This window comes from Saccharomyces paradoxus, chromosome VII (genome assembly GCF_002079055.1).
Source record: "Saccharomyces paradoxus chromosome VII, complete sequence".
NCBI lineage: Eukaryota > Fungi > Ascomycota > Saccharomycetes > Saccharomycetales > Saccharomycetaceae > Saccharomyces > Saccharomyces paradoxus.
Genome location: NC_047493.1, coordinates 447,421 through 470,092, shown reverse-complemented (window position 1 = coordinate 470,092; position 22,672 = coordinate 447,421). Strand labels below are relative to the sequence as shown.

Genomic DNA, 22,672 nt, shown 5'->3' with positions numbered 1-22,672 from the left:
AGTATTGTACAAAAGATATTATATGAGGCTAACGTAAAAAAGCTAAACTAGAGATATATGAATTAATTAAGAATCTAAATGTAACATTCCGATGATTCTTTTACCATGAGGTGTGTTTCTTATAGGGCCTACTAACAAAGGTGCCACAATCTCTGATAGTCTTTTATAGAGATAGTCATTTTGCTTATGAGAAATGTCTAATGCTGTCTGTAAAACGTAATTGCCGTAGCTGTCATTCAACAATGATTGAATACCTGTCTCACCACCCTTATTCAAGATTTCCAGTATCATTGGCTCTGAAACGATAGGTGTCTTCAAGATTTTTTCGATCACATTTGATCCAAATTTATGAATGGAAAGTTCAATGACTCTTGGCTTCAATAGATGAACAATTTTATGCGTGTAATCGTATTTGTTTTTTTCAGATTCTTTGGTAATTATATATTGCACCACATAGTTACCAAATGGATCTAAAGTTAATTTATCAACAAGGGCTAGCAACTTATCACACAGATTATCACATTGTTGTGTAGTCCCGTGATCTAAACAACGTTGCAAAACGCAACACCCGTGTCTATGAGTAGCAATATCAATACAGCTATCGGATATTGCGTCGAAGATAAACTGAAAGTTTTCGGGTTTCAACCTTTGCAAACATTTTTGAATAACATGGTTACCATTTAAATCTTTACTCAATTGAACAGTGTAAGGACGTAAAGAATCAACAACGATCTGTGCTTCTTCATCTGTTTTAATACATTCAATCAATTTTTGTAATGCTCTAGTACCATGAGGATTTAAAGAAATTTCGACAAAATGAGGAGAAGATATCTTTGTAAGTACAATTCTTTGTTCTGTGGTAACCTCTTCCAGTAATTTCTGGATCAAATAATTACCAAAGGAATCGGTCATCAATTCGACAGTATAGTCCTTAGTTTCTTCAAAAATTGCGTCCGCTGCTTTGCTACCGAGGATATCCAACTGCTTTTGCAGGAAACGACAGCCATGTTGGTCCTTACACAATGAGTGGATATTTCCGATGTATTGGTCTAAGACAGCGTCCGCAAATCTTGAGGACTCCTCAATTTTACGTTGTTTTTCCATGTTGTTGCTGTCGGTACCATTGCTATTACCATTACTATTATTATTGTTATTACTGTTATTAGTGTTATTATAATAGCCATGATAATTGCTTTTCATGTTTTTCATCTTACCAACGTTAGAGCGCCCTGTATCTTTCCTGTTGTAATTAGAATTACCAATGTTGTCACTGTTATTATTTGACATGTTATTATTATTACGGCTATGATGTTTATTACTGGCGCTATTCATTAACGGCATATGATTTTGAGCCAATAAATGGGGCGGGACCATTGCGTTAAAGGGAGGTGGAGTGCCATACAACCAAGGAGGAGGAGGGGTGTTTTGCTGAGGAGGTAACATGTGGAACGGTTGCATTGATGGCCCAAGATTGGGGTTTATCGAATCCATTCTCATATTTGGACCCATCTTGTCGTTATCGGTAGTAGACTTACCACCACCATTTTTTATATCTGAAAAGGCAACTGAATGTGAATTAGGGTTTAAAACTGGCGCAAGATGAATTGGTGATTGGGTTAAAGGAATTGGAGAATTCGCATTTAGTGAATGACTTGCAGGATTTAAAATAGGAGAAAAAGGCTGGAACTGCGCACCCATTTCATAAGAATTAGGAAAAGGTGATCTAATGCCATAAATAGGTGAGGATATATTATGTGGATGGCCTGGCATAATGGGATTCGGTTGAAGCAGAGGTCCCCCATATGGATATGCTGCTGCATAAACTGTAGGGCTACTCTCTTTCCTAACTGGAGCAGTTTTACTGATCAAATCCTCCTTCGATGTTTCTTCAATTTTAAAATCAGATAATTTCTCAGAAACACTATTGGTTGGGGGTATGAATGACGTCGAGGAGGGTGTATTGTCAAAAGATATGGATTGGGTTCTAGTTTTCGCAGTATTATTGGCTCCTACAGAGGGTTTCTTCGCCTTAGAAAAATTCTGAATATCGGATTGGAAATCCTTTGACAGGGTTACATTATTGGCAGCATTGATAAGGTCAGTGGGTGACAAAGCATGAAAAGTTTGTCTTCTGAACGAACTAGCCTTATTATTAGACTCAGCGCCCTTAGGTGGTAAGCCTTCTTGCTGAGTAGCAGTAGTATCTTCAATGGCCACAGATGCAGATCCCGGAACTTCTGAAGGAATCCATAACGGATCAGCCGAGGCGATCGGTAATATTTTCATTGAACTGTCATTAATCAATGGGTTTAGATTTTGTCCACCTTGCGTTGCTGCCGCAGCACCGGAAGAGAGCATTTGAAAAGGAAGAGAGTCATTCTTGAATAACATCGGTGGACCGCTCGCATTCAACGGCGAGCTACTTGACTGTGCTGTTGGATCATTGAAATCAGGGGGCGGGAAAAATGGACCAGGATTATGAGGAACCTGCATCATCTGGGAGTAAGGCATAAAGCCCATCCCACCCATTATTTGTGGATGTGGAAACATTTGTGATGGCGGAGCGTTAGCAAATTGAGGATCCTGTGAGACTTCATTGGGAAATGCGTTGAGGGTAGCGTTTTCTTCTGGGTCATCTAGTTGCAATTGCTCTAGAGCAGAATTGACTGTTTCTGAAACGACAGGGTCTACTGATGGTACATCATCGATCTCTTCTTTCAAATCCTTTGTAGACATAACGTGGGCCCACTTGAAACTGATACAGTGTTTGGTTCTCTCTTTCTCGAGGGATATCGAGGACAAAGAAGCAGTAGTAACGGACAATGAATAGGAACTCTCAAAAGAACCAAAAAAATAAGCGAAAATATAATATAAAGAGAGAACTAGTAAACAATATCAACAGGAATTTTAAGTGTACTAAAAATAAATCGTGGAAGATAGTGTACAAAAACGAATAATATTAATGACGGCTCAAATTCTAAAGTTGAAAACTAAAATACAATAAAAATAATGTACAATGTAATATACGGAAGAAAGTTTTTTTTCTGTTTCAACAAAAAAAAAACTATTCAAAAAAAAAGACGTGAGGTACTGTTTGCTGTTAACCTTTGGAGAGAGCAACCAACCGATATTCTCTTTGAGTCTGAGTGATTCGTTAAACAAAGTGTACCGAAGATGGGTATGACTGTACACTATGTACTTTGTTAATCATTATTTTCTATTCTCTGGAGGGCCCCAAACAAAAAAAATATCGAAAAAAAATCGTTGAGAGTGACAAATATTAGGGCAATGAGAAAAGGCGTCACAAATTAGAATTTGCAGTCACAAAGAGGTATAGATGGAGAATAAGCTATTTGAGATTTGACATGTCTTTTCTTAACCAGATGCTTAATGAGGTAACGGTAATGGACGGATAAACTACAAAAATCGCACTTCTTTCAATGGAAGATACGATACGCCCGTTAAATTACATAGATATGGAGACCAGCAGGCCCATAAACCTGTTTGAAACAACTAATAATCTAAAAAGCTCGTTAAAAAAGTTTTCGCAAAAGGCAAAGGCATCACACATTCCTAGAGAAAGAATTCACCACTTTAGAAAATGGAAAAACAAAACCGAATCACTTTCAGATGATAGTTCGAAGCCTCCTCCAGACATTAACTCTCTACGTTTCAACAACTACCCACAGTCTGGCGCCCTGCCTGTAAATGTTTTCCTACCCCCTAGAAGCTTGGACATGTATTGGAATGAAGAGCAGTTCCAGATAGAGATGGAAATTTTAGAATTTTTGTCACTAAAAACTAGTAATGAATACTGCACTTCAGAGGATTAACTTCTACACACATATATACGGTACTTATAAACCAAAAAAAAAATTCTTATCTATCAAAAGGACCAAGGCGCTACTAAATAAGATGTAACAGAAAAGGGCCTTCACCCTCCCTAGAGAAACTTTCAACACATCATGCTTGGTAGTTTGGAAGTGTAGTACAATCCAGCCACCACTGCAAAATAACGTTCCCAGCTGCTCTGCTTCCCCTCGTAATAAGTAGTTTATTAATGAATTTTTCATGACCTGCGGGATTGTTACATATTTGGGGCAAAACAGCGACTAGCCACTCTCTTGCCTCAATCGGAAACTTAGCTACCAAAGCTCTTAGCAAATCTGTGTAACTATTCAAATCTGACCTTTGTGTGTGGAATAAACCATACATAATTTGGTACACAAGCTCACCTCCTATAGAGGAAACTTGTTGCCTGACAGTCGTTAGGTCTTCTTGCTTGTATTTCTTGTTATTGATCAACTTAGTCCAAAACTTTGCCACCGCAACAATTGTGAATTTTTCTCTTGAAGGTAGCAATTTCAAAAATTGAGGTAGTATAAACGAAGTCCAATGTTTACTGCCAATAGCCAAACCCGGCTTTACGTCCAAAACGTTATTAACAAAACCTATTGTCATTTGTAAAAGGTCCGGATCATTGATAATATATGCATCATAATAGACTAGAAGAATCTTCTCAAACATGAAATCAAATTCCTGCGGCGTTAGCTCAGCCCTAAATTCAGAAATAAGCTTTTCTAATAAATAGACGAAATAAGGCAAACAAGTAGCAAGCTCACAATTGGGAACGTGCCTCAAAACAAAATTTATAATATCTGACATACTGTACTTGAGGAAATACGGTTCCCCGTCGGGCAAATTTAATCCTTTACCAACAATCAAACAACTGATCTCTACAAACGCAGAGTTTTTACCGTATATTGGATTATCCAAGACCTTATCAATCGTGCACATAATTTTCGATCGAATTAGTAAAGGATCGGTGGACCAGAAATTTTGAAACTGAGGTAACCTTTGTAGAAGTGCATCATTTTCGATAATTTCAGTAGGTTGGATCAAACTTGTTGCTAGCTCAGATATACAGCATAATAAACAGTTGATATAATCTTGTTGCTCTTGTAACTGTGCAGATGAAGCCAAACAATGCTCTATTGACCCGCTTAATAGATCCGTCAATTGTGAAATATATTTAGCTTGCTCCTCTGGACCGTTAGAGACTTGACATTGAACGACATAACCTATGGATCTAACCAACTTGGTCCTAGTAAAATGTGAAACATTGGAGTCTGGCATAATGACAGTGTTTAAGAAGCTTATAAAATGCATCAAATATGGAGTCAACTCCTCACGGCATGTTTCACATAATGTTGAGACTGCTTTAATCACCATAACTTCAAGTTTATCGTTCGAAATTTTTTCTTGCTCGTTTTTACTAGTAAAATTGGTGCAAGTATGTAACCCTTGGAATAAAGCTTCTACATATGGGTTTAATTGAAAAGATTCTTGTTTAAAATAACCAGCCAAAGTACCGATTAAGGTTGTGCTTGTTCTTACAAAGTCAAGTTTCAGAATTTGACCGACTTTTGTGCCGGCACTAGTTTGGAAACCAGTTTGGAAGACGGATATGACATTTTGGTTGAAGAATTTGTTGGAATGAACGATGTTTTTGATCCATGGGCTTTCCGATAGTGTCATATCAACTAATATAGTATTCAATACAAAGCACATTGTTTCAATTCGGAACAAAACATCAGAATCTTTGATGATGAGAGTCTCATCACTCGCAGCAGGCATTTGGCCCATACCGTTAATTAGAACATTTGTTAAATTATCGTTTCCCAAAATGGACCAAAGGGATTGAGCAAGATCACTGACAGCGTTTCTAAAATCATCAAATTCGTTCATAGAAGTGCTCTCACCATCTTCTTCAATTATTCTTTGTTTGACACTCAAGGAAATTTTAGGTAAGTAAATATTGATCAACTGCTGAAAAATTCGTGTAGACAACTCAATAGAATTTGGCCTTAAAGTTTCACTAGCTAAATTAGTGTAAGCATCCGATAAATCCAACCAAAAATCGACCATTCTTACGGAAAAGAATTCTTGTAAGACAGGGGTTAAGGGAAAATTGGTCATCTGCAAAAGGACTTTAATATACTCTTGAATAAATTCGTCTTGAACTTGACCATTATCAGTCGCTTGAATGTTGGTGAATAATTTATTACAAACACTTAACGTGTTAATTTGCAAGAAGTCCACAATACAAATGGCCAACTCCTTCAATTCGGAAAAGAAATCATTGGTAACTAAATAATTCATATATTGTAGCATCCAAGAATTTTTGTTCGATATGTCGGTTATACCAGAATCAGGCCTTACTACACCTAGGAAAATACACTCAATTTGTTGTCTCAAATCGTAACTCATTAACAGTGGATCATTAGCAAAAACGTTACCAAATATTGTTAGGATCTTTTCAGCATTTTCATAACCGTCTGATCCTTCAGTAGACTGATACATCAGATCAATCAGATTTTGAAAAATTTCCGATAGATCCATTCTACCACTTGGAGATACACTTCTAGTCAATGAGATATAGTTAATCCAGGCAGTAATACAATCAAATACGGTAGGATTGAAGACAGCTTGTGCAGTCAAGTTCAAGTTAATCAACGCCATAGTCGAAATATACAGGTGCTCATGGACTACTTCGTGGATTTGAGACATTGAGTGCCTCTTTGTTTGGAACTTCGTCAAATCTTCGACAATAATTTCTGTAAACGTCAATGCTAATTCATTATGTTTCTGAGATAAACTAACGAATTGAGACAATTGTTCATACGTTAAGGAACAGTTGATTGAGTCAAGCAATAATTGGTCTGCATGAATGTTTTGATTTTGAACCGACATAAGTTGAATAAACGTATTTATGGGATTGTTCCATTGCTTAATCAAATTTTCACTGCCAACGCTGTTAAGCTGCGGATCGTTGATTTTAGTGAAGATCAATGACAAGTTTGACATTAACTTTTTTATTATTATTAGAGACTGACCGTACATATTAGGATTGGAAACGTATAATGTACTGAATTTTGTCAAGTACAATAAATTTGATTTGAAGACATTCCATAAGGTTTCATAATCGTTTTCACCCCGTGTATTTAGTTGCACAGTTAAAGTCAGCGCACCAAAGTACTTGACGTTCGCAGAGTACTTGTCATCAGATAGCAGTTCATTAGCTAGGTGGAAGCCTTGCTCTGATTTCTGGATTGACTGTAAACTCTGTTGAATCTGATTAACGTCATGTTTCGGATGAGGAGAGTACAGCTCTTCAATAAGAGCCACAACCTCGTGAATGGAGCTCATCAGAAACTAAGAATAAGAGACTGGTTACTATGCTATTCGAATCTGTGTTTGGCAATATCTATACATTCAGAAAGTCTTTAAAACTGTATGTAATATAGTATAGTCCAGCAAATAGTTTCGAGCTTTTTCTCAAATTTTTCACGCGATGAGGAAGCAAAAAATATCAGGATATCAGACAGGTCAATCACTTCTAGAACTATTCCATCAATTATTAAACTTATCTTAGCCCGAATGATTAGTATTTCTAAATTCTAAAAAAGTTATACACTAGGACCGTTAATAGAATAGTGTGAGCAAGGCTCACATCTGCTCACTATATAGAATGACGGCTTTCATGCAAGTTTCGAAGCCATATAACCTAATCACGTCACAAATACGTTTCTTGACATTCGGAGGTTCATTATAAAAGTTCACTAATGGTCGGATTCCGTCCATTTCGATTTCAAATAAGAATAATCTTCCCTCCAGGTCAGTAATCTTGCCGGATTGCATAATGTCCAGCAACTCCCACAACGGGAGCAATCCGGGCACCACATTAGGAATACCACTTGGAGAATGGACCTTCTGCTCTTTCAAATGGTAGATGGTATCCAGGTCTTCTTCTTTATACGGTATACCGTAGAGCTCTTTCAATTCCAATGCAGACTCATTTGCAGATTTGAATGCACGGCCTTCCACACCGTATATTTCCTCAGCAATGTTCTTGTACTTGACAACGGCATTAGTTGAAAATATTCCTCCTCTTCCGGTATCAGTGTCAACCATGTAGAGCTCCTTGGAAACCTTTGCCTCTTCTTCACCCAGGACAAAGAGTTTACCTCTGGAAATCATACCCTGAATGGTTTTCAATGGGATATATTTACTGTGACACACATCCAATACTTCTGCCCCGTAGTTTGCTTTATAATTCATTTTGGGGCAGTCCTGGATATAGTACCCCAGATAATAGTATTGTAGATTTGTCTTTTGAATGATGGCAAGATCACGCAAAGCACTAAGCTTCCCTAAGGACCATTTACTGTAATCTGGATCCCAAATAAAATACACCGAAGATATACCGCTGGGCAAGATATCTGACACTGTGATGGCAATCAATTTACCCTCATAGTAGTAACATTCGTGGACAGGCCCCACATGCTTCAGTTTCTCACCGGGCCTCATACGCTGCCAATTGTTCAACTGTTCCCACGATTCTTGTGTCCCCAGCACCGCTTCAGGGCCAAAGGGCGTGTCACATAGGAACCGCTTGAAGGATTTGGCCGAATTATTGTAGTCCTGATGTACATTTTCCTGATATTTGACAAATAACTGATACTTTTCGTCACTATAAAGTGCGGGCTCAAATCTGGTATGGAATTTTTTAGAATTCATCTCTGCATTAACGATCTTGCCAACAAAATCACTGCTTGGAATAGCAGCTGGGCGATAGTCATCACCTGTTATTCTAGTGGCAAAGCGATTGACGCATTTTTTCAATTCCTTTGTCATATTTAATTCTTGAGGGGCGGTTCTTATAGTGTATAGTCTACAACAATTTCTCAATGGATCCACTTTATAAAGAAACTTACCGGACCGTCTGAATCCCATATTACATAGGCGGTCATACGTCTCCACATCCATATGTTCCACAAAAGAGCCAATTGTGCAGTTTTCAATTTCTATAACGTCCATTTTGTTCATATAACGATGGGCCCATGAATCCAATGCGAACAACTGGTCCCTGTTTCCCCCCTTATTGCCGTGACAATACCCACACTTGGATGCAGGCTCATTATGCATTGAGGGTGCCCAAATAACAAATCTACCAGGCATAATTGTGCTTCTACTCGGTTGTATTCTAAGACTCTTTTGTCTTGCATAGCAATAGTAATGAAGACTCACAGCATTTTTAACAATAGTGAAAAAAAAATACAAAAAAAAGGAAACCAAATAAATGATGGGAAATGAAAAGCTGAAGCAGATAATCGTAAGGAGATTCCAATAAGCCGCATAAGTCACAATGTTGAAGTACTTGGTTCAACGAAGGTTCACTTCTACATTCTACGAGCTGTTCCCAAAGACTTTCCCTAAAAAACTACCGGTTTGGACCATAGATCAATCCAAATTAAGGAAGGAGTATAGGCAATTACAAGCGCAGCACCACCCAGATATGGCTCAACAAGGTAGTGAACAGTCGTCAACGCTTAACCAAGCTTACCATACGCTCAAAGATCCCCTCAGAAGGTCGCAATATATGCTAAAGCTCTTGCGCAATATCGATTTGACGCAAGAACAGACTTCACATGAGGTCACTACCAGTGATCCACAGCTCTTATTGAAAGTTCTAGACATCCATGATGAATTGTCTCAGATGGATGATGAAGCTGGTGTGAAGCAATTAGAAAAAGAAAACAAACAAAGGATTCAGGATATTGAAGCCCAGTTGGAACAATGCTACAATGACAAGGATTACGCCGCTGCGCTGAAATCAACCGTGGAGTTGAAGTATTGGTACAACTTGGCCAAGGCATTCAAAGACTGGGCTCCGGGAAAACCGTTGGAATTGAATCATTAAAATACTTCAAAGTGGTAATATTACTAATAGTGGTGATATAAAAACAGAACAATGTAAATACGTAGAGTACATATGTATATGGTAGGGGAAAGAGGAAAATAAATCGAGGGTTAAACCGCCGGTGTCTCGAACTCGCATTTGGCAAATTCTTCCCAGTCCTCCTCCGTGGATGGGTATTGCCTCAACCACTTCATTCTAGGGCCAGATACTGCCTCATCATTTATCCTGAATCCAAAAACTTTCAACTCATATGATTCTTTACTTTTCCTTTCCACATACTCTTCCAATTCTTTGAAATGTTTCAAAAACACACCAGGGAAGCTTGTCCCCCAAAACGCACCTTCTAGACACAGGAATCTAGAGGATTGAGGAAGATACAAGTCCTGACAACTGGGACAGTACAACCTTACGGTGTGTTTCCCGACTGTATCGCTCAGACCACAAGGCAGCAATTGCATGCCATTACAGTAGTAGCGGGGACACGTTCCGAATTCCTTGTGGTCAAATTTTTCAGCCATTGCCTGCAGGCCTGGCTTGGTTAGAATGAACCTTGCGTGGATCAATCCGTATAACTGTTCTGCTGCGTGCTCGATAATGCTCTTATTCACCACTGGCGACTTATTTCTCCTTTTGCCTTCATCGTGGCCGTCGTTACTTTGCATCTCTTGGTCCACTTCGTCTTCTTCCACCACGTCGTCTTCATCCTCTTCTTCATCACTCATGGCCTCCAAATCTAATATCAAATCCAGGGCTTTTCGGTAGTGAGGTACCTCTTGAGATAATGAGGTCATATTGAAATCATCCTCGATAAACTCTGTGGGAACTTGGCAGAAGTATTCGTGGCCAAATCTGGAACAGAACGATGGGATCCACTCGTCATATGCTCCACTATCCTCGTCGTCTGAGGATCCTGTACGTGAATAATCTTCTACAAACTCTTGCGACATAGTTTTCTCTCTCTTTAGCTAATGGCCGCTTCTAAATACCAATCCACTAATTTACAGACTCGGATTAACGTCACTACCGTGTTTTCCACGTATTAATTACCGCTTGTTTTTGCCATTAGACACTTTACCAGTTGATGTTTTCACTTTTTCTTTCCTTCCCAACAGTGAAAAAAGATCACAGAGTAGAGGAAGATACAACAACACCTCGGAGCAAAAGACCAGATAAAAGGAAACAGGACAGTTTGCAATCCTTGGACTAGGTGTAGTAGATTGAAATAAAAGAAATGCATTGGGCAGCAGCGGTGGCGGTATTCTTTATCGTGGTTACGAAGTTTCTGCAATATACAAACAAATACCACGAGAAATGGATCTCTAAATTTGCACCAGGCAATGAATTATCCAAAAAATACCTGGCCAAGATCAAAGAGCGTCACGAATTAAAAGAATTCAACAACTCTATTTCTGCCCAGGATAATTATGCCAAGTGGACCAAGAACAATAGAAAATTGGACTCATTAGATAAAGAAATAAATAACTTGAAGGATGGAATACAATCAGAAAATAAAGCCTTTCAAGCCCATCTTCACAAACTCAAATTATTGACGTTGACGGTGCCATTTTTCGTGTTCAAGATCGTATACGGCAAGACGCCCATTTACCAGTTGAGTTCTTCGACTAGCACTTTGTTTCCTACGTTTGTTAGTGGCGTTTGGTCTCAAGGCTGGTTATATGTTATATTGCATCCCCTAAGAACCATTTCTCAGAAATGGCATATTATGGAGGGCAAATTTGGTGTCTCTAAGTTTGATGGTGTCGCTCTTCAAAGCGTCTCTTTGGGGATCTGGGTTTGGGCATTGATGAACGTTTTAAATGGAATAGAATTTATCGTTAACCAATTGTTTCTGACCCCCAACATGGAACCACCTGCATCTACGGAGACTCAAGAAGAGAAAAGCGTAGATTCTGTCGACGATACCGTTATTCTAGATTAGTGTTGTTACATTATGTATGTATATATATTATATTTATGTATTAGAGTATACAATAGAAAGAAAATGAAATATAATTTTGTCAACATTCCCGTTTTTTATTTATAAAGTTTTAGTAAATCTCCAGTATTCTTAATGTCCGCGGTCTCCAATCTCTTGAATAATTGCCCCCCTCTTTTATGAACTGCCAAGTTCGTTTCCAAATGACTTATCACCCTAGCCATTTTATCCCTGTTTATATCATTCTTACCAAGCTTTCTGTCACCCAACTTTAGTAAGACCCGTGACAAATAGTATAACCAATACAAGTTCGTCATGGGCTCAAAGGCTGACGCGTCCATGTTCAACGAGACACGCATACTCTGATAGATTTCAAACTCAAATTGATATTGGTATTCATTAATTTTACTCTTATCTTTTCCATTCAGGAAAAAGAGTGGGTGATCCAATCGTAGGAATATAACATCGTCTTGAGGCGTTTGCAATCTACTGCATTTGAAGTCAATAATTGTTATATTCCCATTACCATCTATTAGAATATTATCCAAAGTAAGATTGCGATGTTCAAACTTCAAATTTGTTTCCAACCCATGGATTATACCAACACAAGACCAAAAAATCTTTAAGATCTGCTTCCAATTTTTCAGTGAGATTAAGGAAATTGGGGTACCGTGATCTTTAAACAGTAAGTACAAATACAACGCACCATTTGCCTCTTTAACAACAAAACTTTTCAATAATTGCGGTGTGCCATTAAATTTTTGTTTCATAATTTTGAGTTTCTCCAATTCCTGTAAAGATAAAGACTTTCTATCCCATGTAATGTCATCAATAGGGCCGAGAGAGACTTTTTTACAAATTACTTCACCAATTTGCCAGACATGCGATGTTAGCTGTATCGATGACAGATGATTTACATCATTGATTAAAGGCAATATATCTCCTTTTGCAGGGTTTAAAATTCTTTTTATATCACAATTTTGTAAAATTTGTCTTAGAAGTGTCTCATCGTGGTCATTTTTGTTCATTGGTAAAGATGATTTGGAAGTTAATGAGAGCAACGAGGTTGAATTCCTTAATTTATTTTGTATTTTATCGCGGGAAACTTGGTCTGGCACAGGTAACGAGATTCGATGACTCAAGGCAGAATTCTTGGAACTATAACTGCAGGAATCATCATTGCTACTATTAGTTGCTGTGGATGGTGGCATCATGGAAGACTTCCCCTTGTTCCTTTTGAATTTTTGTAAGGATGCATGTGAGCTCTTGTGCTTCAAACTTGATTGCGAGCTCCTTTTCTTCAATACGTTCAAGGATAGACTTGAAGAAGATGCTTTATTTTTTAAAGTCGTCTCCATGGATGATACTGTGTCACTACTTTCGGAATATGTATTTGAGCTGAAAATAGCTTTATGGAAGTCTGAAAAGGAAGTCTTGTGTTTGGCCTTATTCCGTGGCTCAACAGGCGTCATGGAATCACGACGGTTTACCGCCGGAAAGGATTTTAAAGAATGGTGATCTGCTTGCAACATTGCGGGTGTCTGGCCCTTATCTCTCTTCCAGAACCTCCATTTAGAGGAGCTGGCAGAAGAAACAGTGGAAGAAATTGACGATCTTCTTGAGGACAACGATGCATTATACAATGGTTGTTGCTGTTGTAGTTGTAGAGTAGACCTTTTTGAATGATTAACAAGCGGTTTCAATGGCGTCCTAAGTCTGTTTTCTGAGCTGGTGGGAGCAATAGATGAAGTTTTCTTCCCCAGAGCTGGAGGTAGATTTTCCTTACCTTGTGGAATTCCAATCCCAGGTTGTGATATCTCATCGTTTATGCCTATCTTAGTAAATAGTTGCCTGAGAGAAAGACCCGTGGACGATCTTTTCAAAGAAGAAGAAGCAGAGATAGAGCTATTAGATGCGACTGTATCCAAGCTTGAATAACTTTGCAAGGACTTTCTTTTTTGTTGCAAAGCGTTTCTCGATTCTCTGTCCTTGTGGGATTCACTGGTAAAGCTCGAAGAAAGCACAGACCATCTTTTCTTAGATTTGGATGATGAAACGGCGGAGTGGTTGGACAATAGAGACCATCGTTTTTTAGAAGTGGCAGTCGTCTTCCTTGATGTATTATTACCGGTGGTAACGTTCAAGGATGCTTTGGAGTCTCTCAACTTTAAAATGGCAGAGTTCTCCAGCTCGTCGGCGGTATCAGCAGTCAGATCAGTGTCATAATCATCATCATTATCAGATACCTCTAGGGCAATGAATCGTTTATCTTCGACGAATTCCTCAAACGACGTTTCAAAATCCATGGGGTCTCTACTTGTTGCAATTGAAGGGTTATGTGTTGAGAGTGATTGAATTGCAATGTTGAAACGACATACAGTTTGGAAAAATTGCTTTCCGCATCAAATACTTAATAAATAAAAATAAACATTGATAAAGTTGTTATTTTTTCTATTGTTATTTTGTTTACGTTTTACCAAAAAGGGCAAAGACGATCCGTCACGAGCGATGATAATAATAAGAAAGGAAACCAAAACTTCTATTTATTTTGTTTATCTTTTTATATATGTATATTTTATTTTATTCCTTTTCTTTAATGGGTGCCCAATTTACACTCTCAAGCCTAATTCAGGCTTCTTTATGGACCTTCTTGTTTTAGTGGAGGATCTGGCTAAGTTACCAACGTCCTTCAAAGTTCTACCTTGGGCATCATCCTTCTTCAATTGGTATATTCTAACCATCCAGTTTTCAGATGTGAACACTTCGTCGAAGTAGTCTAATGGTGGGACATCTAGTGGAGTAATAACTTGTTGACGTACTCTGTCAGTAGCTTGACCACCATTGAATAATTGTGGGAAATCTTTGTAGGACATCTTGTAAAGTAGCGAGTTTCTCATGGTCTCGGAGGCCCTTGCATCCACTCTATATTCTCCCTCTGGGGTATAGAAATCGCGCTCTTTTATCTCTTCAGGCCAAATCCCTTCGCTAATTCTGATCATCCACAAGAATTTGTTAATGTCATCACCGCCAAACCCAATTAGACCACCAAAGATGACCAAGACGTAATCGACGTCATGTTCCTTTAAAATTTCGTAAGATTTCTCTTCAGGGGAGGCCATGGCCTTACCAACGATGGCAATATGAGTATTGTTCCATGTGTTGTTGTCGACTAAAGTAGTTCTGTCGGCCATACCACCAATTTGGTAACCGTAGTCCCACCATGCTGCAACCTTACTGTCTTCATCAGAGTTCATTCTTAACCAATAGTATGCTTCCCTGAAATCGTCGATCAACGCCAATTTACCGTCTGGGGTTTGTGATGGCAAAACAACAGAAGGAGAAGAGTATGCAGTCCTTGTTACCCAAGTGGAATGGAAGACGAAAAGATACAAATAAAAGATGAATGATCCGGAAACAATCAATTTGGCCAATAGTGCAGTAGGTTTGATGGCGTATTTGCGGTCGCTTGTCTTGAAATCCAAGTAGACATCAAATATCTTGGACAATGCGACGGCAGCGGACACACAGATGACTGGAGTCAAAGTCAGCATCAATCTAACCATAACACCGGCAAAGTACGAACATAGAACGGAGTAAGCGATGACAAACACGTGCTCGTCTTTCAAGTCGAGGAACAGCAAGAATACGCCTGCGGGGAACAGCCAAATCAAAAAGTGGGTATCAAAGAAGAAAGCGGGCCACGAAACCGGTTGATGTTCGGAAACAGAGGCGATGATGGGAATGTGAATTTTTGCGTAGTTGGTATCCCATAACGAATAGAATCTACCAGTCCAAGGGGCAATCAAACCCATATAGGTCAAGGCGGAAAGTCCAACCACACCAAGGACCAAAATCAAAAACAGAGAAACCATCATGATGACTTTAAACTTAGCTGTGCTGACTTGACCCTTAATGAAGTCACCGAAGGCAACAATCTGGATCAAGCCGAAAACACCCAATGCCGCCATATGGTCATTAGACCTAATAGGTAGGAAACCGACAAATGGAATCTGCATGGACGCAACAGTTCCAATGGCATACCAAGTGGTATAGGCAGAATACAGTTTGGATGAATATCTGCCCATCAAAATCAGCAAAAAGACATGGAGTGGGATCAAGTTGGTGATGAACACGTAACCACCCCAGGCTGACACCATGTAAAAGTAGAACAGAGCTGCACACGTCGCGTGCATGATAGAACCTGTCTTTTGGGCCTTAATCCAGAACATGAACGTGACCATTAACAACGTAATGGCAATGGCTTCGTTATCATAGGACCCAGCCACAGATCTAGATATATAACCGGGGACAATCGCTATGAAACCTGCAGCCAAAAGCCCAGCGCTGGCATCTTTAATCTCCTTGGTAAACTCATAGGTGGCCCAGGCAGTGACCCCGGAAAACAGCGGCGCAAACAGGACACAAACGTTCCGGATGTCAATGGGCAAGCCTAACCAATTGCGTAGAGCGTGCCAGATAAACGCACTAGTGGTCATCAGCCCAGGATATAAAGTACCCCCAGTAACCCTTCCGAGGGGGTACCAGGTACGGTCGTCAAACCAGTTTAAAAACTTGTAAAATGAGTTATTGACAAGGTATTTGGTAGCCCTATAATTAAACCAGGGGTCGAATTCGTGGATAATAGACTCAAATTTGATGACTGCAAACAAACGTGATGAGATGGCAGCCCCAAAGATCGCCACGAAGATGACGAGCTTGAGGATGGTCTGAAACACAGACAAAACACACGACCGGTCGGATCCCATGGCAGCTGTAATAATGGCGGATGGTAGTGTAGACTTTGCGGCTGTGACTGCGATTGCGGATGCTATGCTATGCTGAGTTGGACTGTCCTTTTGTTGCCTCTCTTCCATGCACACTAGCTCTTTTGTTCGTGTCTTATTTTGTCAATTCTCGACCAGCGCGAAAAAGCGACCGTCGGTAGTGACCATTTGACAGAGTAAGAGAGATAGAAGAAAGCCTATGATATGACTATTGAGACTTGAAATAGGTACAAAGCATCAGTGAGGAGGACTGGGCAGCACAGTTGTAGTGGAGATCAGAATGGCTGCGTTGCATAGTGTATCCAAAACACCAGCGATCAAGGAGGAGGAGGAGGACGGTGACGAGCGAGACGGCGGAGGGGTTTCCCTGGGACCCAGGAACCATGACTACCGTGACAGGAATGGCGATGAAGAGAGCGGTGCTGATACAGTGACGTCCCCTATCACGTTTGAAAAGCAGAAGATAGCGCCCAGAACGTCAACGCATTCAGAACAGAGCATATTGAGCAGTATCTCGCTGAAATCGATGGTAAATCAACATCGGCAGCAGCAGTTGCAGCAGGAGAGCTCAACAGGGACTGGTACCGGGTTCGTTGACAGAAAGCAGCAGATCCAATCGCCAGCGATGGTATCCATATTGAGGAAAAACTCTGCTGAGGAGAATATTCGCAGCAGCCACAGTAGCAAGCTCGGTGAAGAGATGGCAGATGGCAGGAAGGCTTCTAGTAGCAAGGAGATCGGGAAGACGCTGCCATTTACAGATGACCAAAGATCGAACCCTGAACTAGACCCTAGCAGTAGCATGCCGGATGTTAGCAGGGGCAAGAATACGAAGAGCAAAGCTGTGTTCAATGAGTTAGAAAACGATTCCGATGAGGACGACGAAGTTCGACAGAAGAACCTAACCACGCAGGCTTTACGGAAACTGTCGTCGTTCAAGATGAATGCTAGTTCTAATTTGCGGTTGAGCAAGGAAAACAAGGCGAAAGAGTCTTCATCCTCGTCCACGTCTTCCGCGTCTTCGTCGTCGGTGTCCAAAGCGGAAAACATCGTGGACAAGCTGACCACGACGAACTCTAGCTCAATGTCCCAGCTACGGTTTGGCAAGACCAACGTTATCGTTGATTCAATGAATCATGCGGCCAAACCACCGAACCAGCAGATGCTAAGGAAACCCTCGCTGGACTTTTTGCCACAACCTGCTTCGAGCACTAACCTGAATTTCAACTCCAATAAACATAAATCAAATGTAAGACAGATCAATAACCCCAAAAAACCGCTGTACATCCCTGCCGTACTGAGGAAAGTTTCAGAGACGAATATAACCAATGACGATCTGTTGAATGCAACATTGTCGTCTTACTACAAGAAGGCGTCTAACTTGGAACATAACTTCATTCCAAATAGATCGCAATCTGCCAGCGTTCAGAACGCAAACAATCTAAGAATCATATCCTCTCAATCCAGCGTACAATCAAACACATCGTCAATCTTGGAAAGCTACAAAAACAAAATATCCTCGTATTTGTTCCCGAATTCTATTCCGAACAGCGACCGAATCAACTTAATACCAACCATCTCAAACAGAAATTCTACCAGAGTGAACCCGCCCACTAAGGACCACTGGATCCCAGATAGCAAGAGAAATTCATGCCGCTACTGCCATAAGCCTTTCACTCTATGGGAGAGGAAACATCATTGCAGACACTGTGGGGACATCTTTTGCCAAGACCATCTGCGCCATTGGCTGTACCTGGATTCTCAAGCCAATTTTATAATGATCAATGAACTAAACAACGGTGGCATAAATGGCGGCGGCACTTTGTGTAAAATATGCGATGACTGCCTGGTCGAGTACGAGAATCTTTCAACTACGAACCATAATCCGAACACGAATGAGGATGACAGAAACATTGAAGAGGGTGAGGAAGATGATAATGACAACAAGAAGAATTTGCGTAATTACTACAAAAATAGGCAGATGAACACTCTTTTCAGAACAAGGAAGGGTGGTTCATCCCAAGAGCACGCTACGGTCGATCGGGACTCGTCAACGCCCATTCAGGTGAAATCGAATGATGACGAAACAGAAAACGATAATACTGGGGGAGAACAAGAAGAAGGTAACGATGTTCTGGGCAGTGTAATCGGCTCCGTGCCTGCAAACTGGAACTGGAGTAGTTTCTGATGAACGTTTGTGGAAGACAATCAAAGAGGGGATGTACACACCGATGTATGACCACTATGTATACAATAAATTTAATATAATATGATATAATATAATATAATACTCTAACAATTTTCTGAAGATTTTCGATATGGCGCCGAGCGAAATTTTGAAGAGAACAATATAAACCGTTACCAATACACCTTTGATCAGGCAGTGCAAACAGACACAACAGCAGCAAGAGCAACCAGAATGGACTCGATTATACCGGCAGGCGTCAAGCTAGAGGATTTAGAAGCGACATTGGCCAAGAATGAGAATGGAACTAGAGACAGCGTGTGTAAACAAATCAACGAGGCACGCGATGAAATTCTGCCGTTGCGATTGCAATTTAATGAATTTATACAGATAATGGCAAGCATAGACCAAGATGGACCCAAACAGGGCGACCGCATGGCCAAATACCTACATATCAGGGACAAGATTTTACAACTGAACGAAAGGTTCCAGACCTTGTCTTCGCATTTGGAAACACTGCAACCTTTATTCAGCACTGTACCAGAATACTTGAAAACTGCAGATAACAAGGACAGAAGTTTCCAGCTTTTGGAACCGTTGAGCACCTATAACAAAAATGGCACAGCTGCTTGCTCGGCTGCAGTTGTTGTGAACACGAACCATTCTACAGCGGCTTCGACTCCCAGCACAACCACTACCCCTCATCCACACCCCAACTCGCATGCCCACTCCCTTTCAAATCCAAATACCACAGCTACGATGCAACATAATCCCCTGGCCGGCAAAAGAGGCCCTAAGAGCAGTAGCGGTATTGGAACTCCAAACGTACCTAATAGCACCGCAGCTGCAGCAATTGCAGCACCCAAGAAACCAAGAAAACCAAGACAAACCAAGAAGGCAAAGGCTCAGGCTCAAGCTCAAGCTCAGGCCCAGGCCCAGGCTCAGGTCTACGCACAGCAATCGACTGTTCAGACACCAATAACGGCTTCTATGACGGCCGCACTACCCAACCCAACTCCCAACATGATCAACAGCGTTTCACCCACAAATGTCATGGGCACGCCGCTGACCAACATGATGTCACCCATGGGAAACGCATATTCAATGGGGGCCCAGAACCAAGGGGGCCAGGCAGCTATGTCACAATTCAATGGCAATGGCAACGGATCCAACCCAAATCCAAGTACCAACTCCAATAACACCCCGCTACAGTCACAATTAAACCTAAACAATCTAACCCCCGCAAATATCCTAAACATGAGTATGAATAACGATTTCCAGCAACAACAACAACATCAACAACAGCAACAGCCTCAACAACAGTACAATATGAATATGGGCATGAACAACGTGAATACCGGCGGGAAAGAACTAGATTCTCTGGACCTGAACAATCTGGAATTAGGTGGTCTGAACATGGATTTCTTGTGATGGCTGGTGCATCTACGTACCAAAATAGCAATTATCTGTATAATCTTCTATTCTTATTACCCGAAAGGCTTTTTCTTTTTATTTTTTATTTTTTTTCACTTTTTTGACCGTGGTAGAATGACTAATTTTACTATTTCGTCATATAAGAATCATCGAGATTCCTGCACTTTTCATGGACATGCAAGCTTTCATCGCTCCAAAAAGGACAACGCACACTGATAAGCCATGTCAGAACAACTCAGACAAACATTTGCTAATGCTAAGAATGAAAACAGGAACGCCCTGGTCACATTTATGACGGCAGGTTACCCAACAGTCGAAGACACTGTTCCCATTCTCAAGGGTTTCCAAGACGGTGGTGTGGATATCATCGAATTGGGTATGCCCTTCTCTGATCCAATTGCTGATGGTCCTACAATTCAATTATCTAACACTGTTGCCTTACAAAATGGTGTTACCTTACCCCAAACTCTTGAAATGGTCTCCCAAGCTAGAAATGAAGGTGTTACTGTACCTATCATCCTAATGGGTTACTATAACCCTATTCTAAACTACGGCGAAGAGAGGTTTATCCAGGACGCTGCTAAGGCCGGTGCTAACGGTTTTATCATCGTCGATTTGCCACCGGAGGAGGCGTTAAAGGTCAGAAATTACGTCAATGATAACGGCCTAAGCTTGATTCCGCTAGTGGCGCCTTCTACCACTGATGAAAGATTGGAATTGCTATCGCATATTGCCGATTCGTTTGTCTACGTTGTATCCAGAATGGGTACTACTGGTGTTCAAAGTTCTGTGGCCAGTGATTTGGATGAACTCATCTCTAGAGTCAGAAAGTACACCAAGGATACACCCTTGGCCGTTGGGTTCGGTGTCTCTACAAGAGACCATTTCCAATCAGTTGGTAGTGTTGCGGACGGTGTAGTAATTGGTTCCAAAATCGTCACATTATGTGGAGATGCTGCAGAGGGCAAGAGATATGACGTTGCTAAAGAATATGTAGAGGGTATTCTAAATGGTGCCAAGCATAAGGTTCTGTCCAAGGACGAATTTTTCGCCTTTCAAAAGGAATCCTTGAAGTCCGCAAACGTCAAGAAGGAAATATTAGATGAATTTGATGAGAACCACAAGCACCCTATTAGATTTGGGGATTTTGGTGGCCAATATGTTCCAGAAGCTCTCCATGCATGTCTAAGAGAGTTGGAGAAAGGTTTTGATGAGGCCGTCGCTGATCCCACCTTCTGGGAAGACTTTAAATCTTTGTATTCCTATATCGGTCGTCCTTCTTCATTACATAAAGCTGAGAGATTGACCGAACATTGTCAAGGTGCTCAAATCTGGTTGAAGAGAGAAGATCTTAACCATACGGGGTCTCACAAGATCAATAATGCCTTAGCACAAGTTCTTTTAGCTAAGAGATTAGGAAAGAAGAACGTTATTGCCGAAACCGGTGCTGGTCAACACGGTGTTGCCACTGCCACTGCATGTGCTAAGTTTGGCTTAACATGTACTGTGTTCATGGGTGCAGAAGATGTTCGTCGCCAAGCTTTGAACGTCTTCAGAATGAGAATTCTTGGTGCCAAGGTTATTGCTGTTACTAATGGTACAAAGACTCTAAGAGACGCTACTTCAGAAGCATTCAGATTTTGGGTTACTAACTTGAAGACCACTTACTATGTTGTCGGTTCCGCCATTGGTCCTCACCCATATCCAACCTTGGTCAGAACTTTCCAAAGTGTCATTGGTAAGGAAACTAAGGAACAATTTGCCGCCATGAACGATGGTAAATTACCTGACGCTGTTGTTGCATGCGTTGGGGGTGGTTCCAACTCTACAGGTATGTTTTCGCCATTTGAGCATGATACTTCCGTTAAGCTATTGGGTGTGGAAGCCGGTGGTGATGGTGTAGATACAAAGTTTCACTCTGCTACTTTAACTGCTGGTAGACCTGGTGTCTTCCATGGTGTCAAGACTTATGTCTTGCAAGACAATGATGGTCAAGTCCATGATACTCATTCTGTTTCTGCTGGGTTAGATTACCCAGGTGTTGGTCCAGAATTGGCATATTGGAAATCCACTGGGCGTGCTCAATTCATTGCAGCTACTGACGCCCAAGCTCTGCTCGGTTTCAAATTACTGTCTCAATTAGAAGGTATTATTCCTGCTTTAGAATCCTCTCATGCTGTTTACGGTGCTTGTGAATTGGCCAAGAAGATGAAGCCTGATCAACATTTGGTCATCAATATTTCTGGTAGAGGTGATAAAGATGTCCAAAGTGTCGCTGAAGTCTTGCCGAAATTAGGCCCAAAGATTGGTTGGGATTTGAGATTCGAAGAAGACCCATCTGCTTAATGAGGAATGTTTTTATCTAGCTTTTTAATTACATAGACGAATACAAAATACGATCGGGATACATTAGCATATTCAGCCGTTTTTCTTCTCTTTTCTTCAATTTGCTCACAATAAGTATCGTGACCAATTTTAGATCATTTCGGTCAGAACAGCCACATTTTCGCGTAATTTAAAACTTCGACTATAATATGCGTGACACATTATATTAGCGTCAATTGCTTATG

The 22,672-nt window shown here is 40.6% G+C and overlaps 12 protein-coding genes across 12 annotated transcripts; 6 read left to right on the top strand and 6 right to left on the bottom strand.

Annotated features, from left to right (window-relative positions):
* Positions 1–66: 66 nt before the first annotated feature.
* On the bottom strand, positions 67–2,736 carry PUF4 (Puf4p; the record flags this gene model as incomplete). Its single annotated transcript, XM_033910451.1, has 1 exon — positions 67–2,736. The coding sequence occupies one exon, from the start codon at positions 2,734–2,736 to the stop codon at positions 67–69; it is 2,670 nt and encodes an 889-aa protein (XP_033766342.1).
* A 704-nt stretch (positions 2,737–3,440) lies between these two features.
* Positions 3,441–3,833, top strand: BIL2 (Bil2p; the record flags this gene model as incomplete). The annotated part of the gene is made up of 1 exon (XM_033910450.1): positions 3,441–3,833. The coding sequence occupies one exon, from the start codon at positions 3,441–3,443 to the stop codon at positions 3,831–3,833; it is 393 nt and encodes a 130-aa protein (XP_033766341.1).
* Positions 3,834–3,963: 130 nt separating this feature from the next.
* Positions 3,964–7,209, bottom strand: KAP122 (Kap122p; the record flags this gene model as incomplete). The annotated part of the gene is made up of 1 exon (XM_033910449.1): positions 3,964–7,209. The coding sequence occupies one exon, from the start codon at positions 7,207–7,209 to the stop codon at positions 3,964–3,966; it is 3,246 nt and encodes a 1,081-aa protein (XP_033766340.1).
* A 300-nt stretch (positions 7,210–7,509) lies between these two features.
* On the bottom strand, positions 7,510–9,021 carry ATE1 (arginyltransferase; the record flags this gene model as incomplete). Its single annotated transcript, XM_033910448.1, has 1 exon — positions 7,510–9,021. The coding sequence occupies one exon, from the start codon at positions 9,019–9,021 to the stop codon at positions 7,510–7,512; it is 1,512 nt and encodes a 503-aa protein (XP_033766339.1).
* A 187-nt stretch (positions 9,022–9,208) lies between these two features.
* Positions 9,209–9,763, top strand: JAC1 (J-type chaperone JAC1; the record flags this gene model as incomplete). Its single annotated transcript, XM_033910447.1, has 1 exon — positions 9,209–9,763. One exon carries the CDS (start codon positions 9,209–9,211, stop codon positions 9,761–9,763), a length of 555 nt encoding a protein of 184 aa, XP_033766338.1.
* Positions 9,764–9,873: 110 nt separating this feature from the next.
* CKB1 (casein kinase 2 regulatory subunit CKB1) lies at positions 9,874–10,710 on the bottom strand (the record flags this gene model as incomplete). The annotated part of the gene is made up of 1 exon (XM_033910446.1): positions 9,874–10,710. The coding sequence occupies one exon, from the start codon at positions 10,708–10,710 to the stop codon at positions 9,874–9,876; it is 837 nt and encodes a 278-aa protein (XP_033766337.1).
* A 284-nt stretch (positions 10,711–10,994) lies between these two features.
* GET1 (GET complex subunit GET1) lies at positions 10,995–11,702 on the top strand (the record flags this gene model as incomplete). The annotated part of the gene is made up of 1 exon (XM_033910445.1): positions 10,995–11,702. The coding sequence occupies one exon, from the start codon at positions 10,995–10,997 to the stop codon at positions 11,700–11,702; it is 708 nt and encodes a 235-aa protein (XP_033766336.1).
* Positions 11,703–11,797: 95 nt separating this feature from the next.
* ALK1 (protein kinase ALK1) lies at positions 11,798–14,005 on the bottom strand (the record flags this gene model as incomplete). The annotated part of the gene is made up of 1 exon (XM_033910444.1): positions 11,798–14,005. One exon carries the CDS (start codon positions 14,003–14,005, stop codon positions 11,798–11,800), a length of 2,208 nt encoding a protein of 735 aa, XP_033766335.1.
* Positions 14,006–14,308: 303 nt separating this feature from the next.
* On the bottom strand, positions 14,309–16,573 carry STT3 (dolichyl-diphosphooligosaccharide--protein glycosyltransferase subunit STT3; the record flags this gene model as incomplete). Its single annotated transcript, XM_033910443.1, has 1 exon — positions 14,309–16,573. The coding sequence occupies one exon, from the start codon at positions 16,571–16,573 to the stop codon at positions 14,309–14,311; it is 2,265 nt and encodes a 754-aa protein (XP_033766334.1).
* A 190-nt stretch (positions 16,574–16,763) lies between these two features.
* Positions 16,764–18,671, top strand: PIB2 (Pib2p; the record flags this gene model as incomplete). Its single annotated transcript, XM_033910442.1, has 1 exon — positions 16,764–18,671. One exon carries the CDS (start codon positions 16,764–16,766, stop codon positions 18,669–18,671), a length of 1,908 nt encoding a protein of 635 aa, XP_033766333.1.
* A 231-nt stretch (positions 18,672–18,902) lies between these two features.
* PGD1 (Pgd1p) lies at positions 18,903–20,099 on the top strand (the record flags this gene model as incomplete). The annotated part of the gene is made up of 1 exon (XM_033910441.1): positions 18,903–20,099. The coding sequence occupies one exon, from the start codon at positions 18,903–18,905 to the stop codon at positions 20,097–20,099; it is 1,197 nt and encodes a 398-aa protein (XP_033766332.1).
* Positions 20,100–20,324: 225 nt separating this feature from the next.
* Positions 20,325–22,448, top strand: TRP5 (tryptophan synthase TRP5; the record flags this gene model as incomplete). Its single annotated transcript, XM_033910440.1, has 1 exon — positions 20,325–22,448. One exon carries the CDS (start codon positions 20,325–20,327, stop codon positions 22,446–22,448), a length of 2,124 nt encoding a protein of 707 aa, XP_033766331.1.
* Between the last annotated feature and the right edge of the window lie 224 nt (positions 22,449–22,672).